The sequence below is a fragment of the Chrysochloris asiatica genome, unplaced genomic scaffold, assembly GCF_000296735.1.
Source record: "Chrysochloris asiatica unplaced genomic scaffold, ChrAsi1.0 scaffold00078, whole genome shotgun sequence".
NCBI lineage: Eukaryota > Metazoa > Chordata > Mammalia > Afrosoricida > Chrysochloridae > Chrysochloris > Chrysochloris asiatica.
In genome coordinates this window covers 4,718,307-4,729,116 of record NW_006408596.1, presented here as the reverse complement: position 1 = coordinate 4,729,116, position 10,810 = coordinate 4,718,307, and the positions used below count along the sequence as shown (strand labels likewise).

At 42.5% G+C, this 10,810-nt stretch overlaps 1 protein-coding gene across 1 annotated transcript in view; it reads right to left on the bottom strand.

The window, feature by feature from the left end:
* Positions 1–10,810, bottom strand: part of TCTN1 (tectonic family member 1) — a 55,159-nt gene that overhangs the window by 40,369 nt on the left and 3,980 nt on the right. Inside the window, exon 2 of the mRNA XM_006865419.1 lies at positions 4,306–4,426. Within this exon, the coding sequence (XP_006865481.1) occupies positions 4,306–4,426 (121 nt within the window). The remainder of the gene's footprint in view (positions 1–4,305; positions 4,427–10,810) is intronic.

Here is a 10,810-nt window from a genome sequence, read left to right as displayed (position 1 = left end):
CATCTCTAGATCAACAGGAGTCTATGGAGCGTGGTTGAACTCAGCCCATTTCTTCATTGCTGCTTTTCCCCCTCCCTCTTCCACTCACCAGTAGACTAATGTGGTCATCAGCAAGCTTACATGCCTGCTCATGTGTTCCCTTTGAGTTTCATTCTTGGAGGAGGGTTTGTCCTGAAGAGCCTTGATGGCTTCCCAGTGAACAACTTCTTAGTTCTTATAGTAGCCAATCATACTACCATTTTTGTTTTGGGTTTTTCCTGATAGTCTTTCTTGGAAAATGTATCTTCTGTTGCTCTAGCTGTTCCAGGCTGGTCTGCTTGTCCTTTCTAGTGTGAATATCCCAACTCAGAAGGTTCTGGATGGGGCTCAGGATTCCACTTAAGGTCCTATACACTGCAAAGGCTCTGCAAGAGGCCTATTTCACTGGGCAAGTTGTAGAACCCCTTTTAGGTATTCCAATTAGTTATAGGCTGAAGGCGGGCTTACAAGCTTTCTGTAATCATGTTTCCGGACATTCTTTCTATCCCACTCAAGTGTCTATTCTACAATATTAGGCAAGGGAAACCAGTAATCATGATAGTCAAGCATCTTAGCATTATTTCCCCTCCTCAGACTATGCCTCAGTCCCTGTATCACAGAGCCCTGTTGTTCCAAGGCTGATCGTGCATCACTATTTACCTCTGTCCCATTCAGCCCATGCAAACCTGTCTCAGTATTCCCCTATCTACCTTTTTCTTCCACTCCCTCCCCCAGGAAACATTCTTCTTCTTGCACTATGACATTTATCCTGTAATACAGGGAACAGACATCAATCAGTCTGACAGATCAATTATAATTTATTAGATGATAGGATTACTTGTTGACAACTGAACAAATGTTAACAAAGATGAGTTGAAATGTATATAACTAGAATGCACAATGAATCAGGACTATTTTATACTGTCTATTTCTATGTTCCATGTTGAGGAGAAATTCACACATAAAACTCTCTCAACAAAACTCTCAAGTACTTTCCTGAAGGCACTCAAAATTTAACTCTAATTTCTAAATCAGGGATCCACAAACCCTGTTTGACATTTTATCAGAATGCAGCCCCGCTCTTCATTGACATTATAGTCTATGGGTGCTTTTGTCCAATGACGGCAATGTTCGGTCTCTGCAACAGAAACTGTATGACCTGCAGAACTTCAAATACTCATTCTCTGGCCTTTTACAAAAAAAGCTGGCTGACTCCTCTCTAAATATTTTACCTCCAAAATTATTAATTGTTAGTTGATGTCAAGTTGATTCCAACTCACACCAATCTTCATGGTACGAGAAGAGTATTTCCTTTACTTATTGCTGTCCTACAGCATCCTCACAATCATCCCTATGTTTGAGCCCACTGTTGCAGCCACTGTGTGAGTCCACCTAAGTGAGGGTGCTGATGCTCTTTTTCACTGACCCTGTATTTTACCAAGTGTGATGTCCTTCTCCAGGGACTGGTCATTCCTGATGACATGTCCAAAATACATGAAATGATCTCGCCAACCTTACTTCTAAGAAACATTCATCTTCCAAGACAAATTTATTCATTCTTCTAGGAGGTCATGGTATATTCCATATTCTCTTATAATTTAAGTGCATCAATGCTTCTTCAGGCTTTCGCATGTATACGAGGCAACAGAAAATACCATGCTTGGATCAGGCATTTTTCAAAATGGTATCTTTGCTTTTAAGCATTTCAAAAGAAGTTCTTTACAAGTAGAAGTTTTTAACAAAAACAGGGGAGTAGTTCATCTTACAGTCCAGGACCAGAGGACCCTAGGGTCATCAAGGGAGAAAAGCATGAGTGGAATGTGGGACCCAATCCAGAGAAGCAGCGACACCAGAGATGGAGGCAGAGATGGGGACATGATGAGAGGGAGCAGCTAAGGATTCTAAACTCATGGAAAGAGAGGGACTGTGTGCTGGTGGCCAGAAGGCAGGCTTGCAGAATGTGCCCTTTGGTTGTTTAAATTATTGTTGTTGTTTTTTTTTTAGTGTTTTTGTGTACATCTCCCCCCACTTCAAAAAATAAATAAAAAAATAACAGCAACAACAAACAGAGAGAATGGAAGCAAATACTGTTGAATGATGATGTACGGAGGAGATTGTAATCGCTGCAATGAAATGATGGTGTAAAGCCGATGTTCTCCCATGTAAGCTATGACTCGGTTCACAATAAAAACTTTAAAAAAGAGGCCCTTTACAGCAGACCTGCCCAGAGCAACACAGCGTTTGATTTCTTGACTTCTGCTTCCACGGGCACTGAATACACATCAAAGTGAAATGAAATCCTTGAAACTTCAATTTTTTTCTCTGTTTATCATGGTATTACTAAAATTAGTCCTCTTTTTTGCTTTATGATGTACAGCTTCCTGGGAGTGAGTTTTCTGCTCCATCTAAGCATCATTATTATAAAATATTGTTGTTAAGTGCCTTCAAGTCAATTCTGATTCATAGCAACCCTGTAAAGAGTTTTAAAGGCTTTTTAAATCTTTGTGGGAGCAGAAAGCCTCTTCTTTCTTCCGCGGAGCAGCTAGTAGACTACAACTGCTGACCTTGTGGTTTGTGGTCCAGTGTTTAGTCTCTGGAGCCACCACACTCCCCTTATTATATAATGTTGTTGTTGTTAAGTGCCATCGAGTCGGTTCTGACTCATAGCGACCCAGTATAGGGTTTCTGAGGAGCAGCTGAGGGATTTGAACTGCTAACCCACATTTGTGCTGACCCACAGTGCCACAATTACATTCCAAATGATGATCCCAAGACAAAGCAGAAAGCTCACTTCCTAAGGGAGGAAAGCAGAATGATTTAGTCCAGGTAGCCAGAAATTCATGTGACTACAAACCCAATTCTCCAAGCATTTTTACATTATAAGAAGTACATTCAATTTCCCATCGGTCACCAAGATAATTTCTCATGGCAAAAACACATTATGTAACTTCCAGAAAGGATTCATCCATCCTCATAAATATCAATTACTAATGTCCTGGTGCGCCACTGTGGGTTAATGTGCTGGACTGCAAGGTCAGTTTGAACCACAAGGTTGGTGGTTCAAGCTCACCAGTCACTCGGTGGAAACACTATACAGGGTCACTACGAGTCAGCACCAACTCCACAGCACTGAACAACAACAACAGGCTAGAAGTCTTGGTATGGTGCTAGGATAAGCAGTGAACTGTTAACCATAAGGCCAGCAGTTCAAACCTACCAGCTACTCCTTGGAAACCCTATACAGGGTCGCTATGAGTCAGAACTGATTCAAAGGCACTTAACAACAACTCTGGTAGCGTAGTGGTTATGAATCAGGCTGCGAACTGCAAGGTCAGCAATTTGAAACTAACAGCTGCTCTGCGTGAGAAAGATAAGGCTTTCTGCTCCCGTAAAGATTTACAGCCTCCAAAACCCTGTATGAGGTTGCTATGAGTCAGAACTGACTCCACAGCACTTAACAACAACAACAAAGGTTAATTTAAATTAATTGTCTCTGAACAGTAAGTTGGTCCCATCCTGAATAAATCTGCCTCTTCTAAGTATTTGCACTTCTTTAAAAAAAAAAAAAAAGTTTGAAATCGGAATCACCACAAACAGATAATTCAAAACAGATTTTCCTGACACTGTAATCTTCAGGGAATGTCACACTCAATTGCTCTCCTAGACAATGTGAACTGTGAGAGGTCCTTGTAAGGTGACATCAGGAAGTATAAACAAAGCCTTCCGATGACATATTTCATTTTTCATTACTAGTAATATGTCTGCAACAAAAACTGTAACATTCTACTGTGTTTTTCACCCTAGGCAATATGAGGCTAATTGACAGATTCAAAAGCCCTGTTTATGAAATCAAGCTGAAATGGAATCAATCTCAGCATGTAAAAGGATTTTATTTTATGTCTTATGAAAAACATGCACTCTCTTCTCTATTGTCTGCACTATCATCTGGCTGGAGCCCTTGTGGCGCACTGGTTTAAGCACTGGGCTGCTTTAACAACACAATCGGTGGTTCAAACCCACCAGCAGTGCCCATGGAAGAAACATGAGGCCGTCTTCTCCTGTAAACACTTACCGTCTCTAACTACGGAGCAGTTCTACTCTAGTCTACAGGGTCTCTATGAGTTGGAATCGACTCAATGGCAGTGGCTTATCATCTGGTTCAATCAAAGGCATGGATGCACCTTTACAAATTGGTTTGAAAAGAACTGAGGACTGAGTCTTCCTGCCTCTATCCCCAAATATTGTCTTGGATGAATGTTACCAAAACTGCATGCGTCTTAAACTTACGTGACGACTGGAACCGAGCAAGCAGAGAAGACACTGAAATCCAGGGCGCTGCAGTCAGAGTCACAACAGCAGTTGACATCACACTGCGCCGGGGACAAGTCACAGACGCAGAGAGCAGCAACTGCAGAAAGAAGACTGGGCGTGAGGACCCAACAGCATCACAATCAGCAGGTAGTGAACACTCGCTGCCACAATGTACCATAAACAGACCTCACACAAAAGGCCCTTCCAGTTTCCCTACAGACTTTGGGGAAGTTTGTGAAATGAAAATTAGTCAGTTTGAACATCCCTCATTCCGAGGGTTTCCCAAAGTGACAAATCCTTTGACACACTTGGGAAATTCTGATTGTGCTCTACCAACGGATCTGATTCAGTAAGCTGACTGAAATCCAGACATTTATATTATCTAAAACCTGGCTAAGTGGTGCTTATAATTACAACAGGTTTGAGGGAAGCTGAGGCAAGACAGCAGAGTAAACAGATGAAATGACCCGGCCTCTGAAATGACACAGAAGATCATATGAAACATCCACAGAACACTGAGCACCAGAGGACAGGACAGAGAGGTGGACTGATTGCTGACTGGACGAGGAGACTGAACAAGAGCAGTGAGCGAGAAGTAAAAGGGGCGGACTGTGGGCTGCCATGGACTGTGGGCTGGGGTGGACTGTGGGCTGGGGTGGACTGTGGGCTGGCGTGGACTGTGGGCTGGTGTGGACTGTGGGCTGGGGCAAACTGTGGGCTGGGGCGGACTGTGGGCTGGGGCGAACTGTGGGCTGACATGGACTGTGGGCTGGGGCAGACTGTGGGCTGGGGTGGACTGTGGACTGGGGCGAACTGTGGGCTGGCACGGACTGTGGGCTCGCGTGGAGCTCTGCAGCCATCTTGGGCTTTTGTGAGCAGTTAGTGATCCAGGGCTGTGCGTTAACGCGCTGGTCTGCAAAGTCGGTTTGAACCACAAGGCCAGCAGTTCAAGCTGACCAGTCACTCCTCTGAAACGTTATACAGGATCACTATAAGTCAGAACTGACTGGACAGCACCTAACAACAATAATGACATTGATACAGCGGCCTGCAGTCATAGAACACTGCTAGAGATTGGCAGATAGGGGGTACAGTTCTCCCTTGTTCCCATGCCCTCCTGGTAGCTGGGGCCAGTGCCTGCCCTGGCTATCCCAGTGGCCAGAGGCACACGCTGCTGCTCAGCCTCTGCTCTGCCTGGGGTTGGATGCCAGTCATAGGGTCCCTTCTTCTGAAGGCACATGAACCCAACCTGAACTATACGACACACACAGTGAGCAGAGAACCAACTATGTGGTTCACCTTTCTGTCTCTACCTAATCCACAGGAAACAGGTGGTGAGTGCCTGAGAACATACCAATATAAAATTATCAACTAAATATAAACACACCACAATGTCTTGGAGTCCTGGTGTGACACCATAGGATAAGCACTTGAACTCAATGTCAGCTTGAACTGTTAGGTTGGTTGTTCAAACACACCAGCTGCCCCTTGGGAACCCTATAGAGGGTCTCTATGAGTCGGAACTAATTCAGCAGCACTTAAAAACAAAAATATCTCAGAGAAAACAGACAGTTTCAGCTTATACAAAGAAACAAGACAGGGTGCCTCAAACAAGTGACCAAAATACAGAGTCAGAAAACACCAGAAATGGTGTCAGAATTACCTGATAAGGAATTTAAAAGAATGCTATTAAGGTAATTTCAACAGCTTGAAAGAATGATGGAGAAAGCTTCAGATGAAATCAAGGAAAACCGGGATAAATTTTTAGAAGAATTCAGAAAACAAACTGTAAATGAAAAACAGCAATCAGAAAGCCAGAGGAGTAACACGAAGACTTCAGAAGTAGATAATACACTGAAAGGGCAAAGAAGGAAAACTGAAGCAATGGAAGTCCAAATTACTGAGTTGAAGAAAAATCTCTCAACATTTATCTGCTAGAAGAACAAAGAACAAAACAATCTGAAAAGAGCCTAAGACTTATGTGATACACTGTTAAGAAGAAAAACTTACATGTGATAGAAATTCCAGAACAGGAAAAGATTTAAAAAAAAAAAAAAAAAAACCCATAGAAAATATTCTTCAAGATCTGTTGGAAGAAAATTTCCCTTAAATCATAAAAGACTGCCCTTCAAGAAGTTGAACAAATCCAAACAGGATAAACACCAAAGAAATATCACCAAGAAATATTATACACAAACTTCTCAAAACCAAAGACAAGGTGAGAATCCTGAGAGCAGCTCAGGAAAAATGAAAAGTTACCTACAAAAAACTTAATAAGACTAAGCTTTGATTTCTTAGCAGAAACCATGGAGGCAAGAAGACAATGGAATGACATATACAAAATGCCAACCAAGAATTCTATATTCAGCAAAACTGTCCATCAAATTAGGCAGATAAAAGTAGGTCATTTTCACATAAACAGAAATGAGAAAAATTTGTGAAAATCAGACCAATCTTACAAAAAATACTAAAGGGCATTCTTTGGACAGAGAACCACTAACAACAGACAACAACCTAAGACTAACATACAAAACAGTATCACTTAGACTTAACCCAGATAAGGAAGTATTCGGAGAAAAACAGACCTACAAGACTGAAAATAGAGAAGCAGAGACATAGTTGCAACAACCAAAAAAAGAATAAAGTAAAAAAGGGGGACTAATGTAGTTACAGAACTTCCAAATGAAGAGGAAATCACGTAAATTTCAAGAGAAAAAATAAAAATAAACTTGACTGTTACCCTGAAAACTAGACCAAGCCTTACTCCTAGCCGCAGAACAACCCTTACCTCTAACAGTAATCCTTGTTGTTCAAGGCCATTGAGTTGATTCCGACCCATAGCAACCCGTATAGGATTCCAAGGAGCAGCTGGTAAGCTTGAACCACCGACCTTTCAGTTCAAACAACTGCAGTTTGACACCTTAGCCCACAGTGCCACACCAGTAACCCTAGTCCTTACCATAATGCTTAAGGGGGAAAAAACCCCAGCATGCTAAATCACTTGCCTGATTTTCAGGACCACTTGTTAAGAATGGCAGCTTCCTAAGCCCCTCCTCTGGAATGTCTGATTCCAAGGACTGGATCCACATAGGAAACAGGGTTTCCAACTTTGTCCCTCTGACCATATGGAACCTGAAACCTCGGAACTGAACCTATCTCCACAGGTTCAAATTGATTCAGGATTTAGTATTTGGGGTCCTGGTGTGATGCTGTAGGATAAGCTCTAGATCACAAGGTCAGTTTGAACCACAAGGTCAGCAGTTCAAACTCACCAGCCACTCCTTGAAAACCCTATACAGTCGGAACTGACTCACTTAACAACAACAAAGAAATATCTTTAGTAATTTAGACATTAAAAAGCGAAGAGATCACTTGAGGACCAAGGTGCACCTGACCTAAGACATGGTATTTTCAGCCACCTCATACTCAAGTGAAAGTTGGACAATGAATAAGGAAGACAAAAGAACTGATGCCTCTGGATTATGATGTTGGTGAAGATTATTGAAAATACCATGCCAGAAGAACAAACAAATCTGTCTTGATTTGAATGAAGTACAGTCAGAATTCTCCTTAGAAGCAAGGATGGCAGGACTTGGGTCTCATATATTTTGAACATGTTATCAGAAGGGACCAACCCCTGGAGAAGGATTATCATACTTGGTAAATTAGAGAGTCACAAAAAAAAAAAAAAGGAAGACCCTCAGCGAGAGGGATTGACACCATGGCTGCAATGGGCTCCAATACAGCAGAGATTGTGAGGACGACGTAGGACTGGACAGTGTTTCATTCTGTTGCACACAGACAGGGTTACTATAAGTCAGAATAAATCAATGGTGTCTAAAGACAACAGCAACATAATGAGACAAGGTGTGTGTGTGTGTGTGTCTGAATCCCAACAATGTTTAATTATAAACAGTGATGATTATCTGGGTTTTAAATTCCTTATTTATTTTGTCAAAACAAACGGGGGGCGGGGGACTTTCAAAGAAGTAGCAGAGCATAAGAATGCGCCGCTGAATTCCTGCAATGATGAATGTCAAGGAAGAGGGAAGAAGATGAGAGCTTCGATCTGATCTGTAATGTTTTATTTTTGCCTAGAAGGGTCTCAAGCAAATATGACATAATGTTAAGATTTGGTAATGCTGGTAGAGGAGCCATACAAACATTCTTGTTTATATGATTTAATTATTTCACACTCACAAAAAGCACACTTTCAAAAAGATGTACCTTCAAAAAGATACAATAACATAGACTAGGGGAGTAAATAATGTGAGTGAGGGGAAGTGCAAGGTTTTGTTTAGTACACTCCTTTCTCAGTCGGAGGTACAAGTTTTCCCTCTTAAGTTTATGGGCTTCTCTTTAGCTAAGGATTTCTCTATGTGTTTAGTCAATTGGTCATACAATTTGTGGAGCTCTGGTAGCGTAGTGGTTACGAATTGGGCTGCAAACTGCAAGGTCAGCAGTGCGAAACTACAAGCTATTCCAAGGAAGAAAGATGAGGCGTTCTGCTCCTGTAAAGATTTACAGCCTCAGAAACCCTGTGCAGGGTTGATATAGGTCGGACCCAACTCCAAGGCACGCGGCAGCAGCAGTATCCAGGAAGACCCGGAGTCCTGGTACGGTGCTGTGGGTTAATGTGCCAGACTGCAAAGCCATTTGAACTGCCAGGTCGGCGGTTACAGCTCACCTGTCGCTCCTTGGAAACCCTATACAGGGTCGCTATGTGTCGGAACTGACTCGATGGCACTTAACAACAACAACAACAACATCCAGGAAGACCGTAGAAGAATTGATGCATTTGAGTTATGGTGTTGGAAAAGAATATTGAAAGTGCCATGGGCTGTCAAAAGAACCAATAGATCTGTTTTGGGAGAAGTGTAGCCAGAGTGCTCCTTGGAGGCCAAGATAGCTAAACTTCATCTCTCATACTTCAGACATATTGTCAGGAGGGACCAGTCGCTGGAGAAGGATATCATGTTTGGTAAGTTGGAGGGTCAGAGAAAAAGAGGAAGACCCCTAGCAAGATGGATTGGCAAAGTGGCAGCATCAATGGGCTCAAGCGTGGCAACAATTCTGAGGTTGGCCCGGACCAGGCAGTGTTTCATTCTGTTGTGAATAGGGTGGCTATGAGTCAGTAGTGACTCAATGGCACCTAACAACAACAACATCCAGGATGTGGAGTCCTGGTGTGGCACAGTGGGTTAATGCACCACACTGCAAAGCCATTTGAATTGCAAGGTCAGCAGTTCAAGCTCACCAGCTGCTCCTCGGAAACCCTATACAGGGTCACTTAACAATAGCAACATCCAGGATGTAAAGGAGCTCCAGCAGTGTTTTGGGTTACAAGTTGGGCTGCTAATCACATAGTAGGTCAGCAGTTCAAATCTACCAGCCGCTCCATGGGAGAAAGATGAGGCTTTGTGCTCCCATAAAGATTTACAACCTGGGAAACCCTATGCAGGGTGACTCTGAGTCAGAACCGACTCCACGGCACAAAAGCACCACCACCATCCAAGATATGAGTGTGCTTTATGTAATCAGCCAAGTATCTGTTGAGTGCTTGAAGGAGCAGTTGGCTGCATTTCCGCGCCTCTTAATGTCTACACGACTGGTTGTAGAGGAAGGTAGTAATGAACAGAGCTCAGGTTCAAGATCAACAGGTATCACTCCTCTGCTACCCACATTGGCTGCAAATGGCTGCCCACTTCCCTGCTTGAAGCCTGCCTCCTACTCTACCACTTACCAGCCTTGTGGCCTTACAGAAGCAAGTACTTCACCTACTTGAAAAATGGGAATGCCATGCAGTGATTATGAGGGTGAAGTGAGATACAACAAGGTGAAATGCTTAGCACACTGTCTGCCACGTGGTAAGCAGTTCATTAATGACAGTTATCATTCCCATCACTCACAAGTCTAAAGAGGGATCCTTTAAAAAAAAATGAAGATCAATATGAATTCATTCCCCAAAATGCAAACAGAGCCCTGGTCCCAAGCCCTTCATTTGGGAGAGCTAGTGCACTAACAGATGGAGAATTTATGTAGAGAAAAAACAATCCAGCTCCAAAAACCTTGGAGACTTTCGGATACTGAATACTCTGCTATATTCTGTCATAATTTCTCACTGATTTAACGTCCTCACTAATTCATGAAATCAACAATTTAAATATAAAACAGAGTTTTACCTACTAAATGAACAAATACACCTCATTGTTGTTTTTCTTACAAAGTATTCATAATTTATAAAAGAGGCTCTTTGGAGAAACGTCAGTCAATAATGACTTTTCTAGTTAGTACCAAACCTTATTCAATTTTATAAGAGATACTGGTTTCTTCTTGTTGTTCATAAATTCCATCTAATCCGTTCACTCATAGTGACCCTGTAGAACAGGGGTGGGGAATGTCTGACCCACGAAATCATTTGGTCTGGCCCCGCCAAGGCAAGCACAGTTCCAGGCATCACACTGTTGCTGTTAATTGCTAT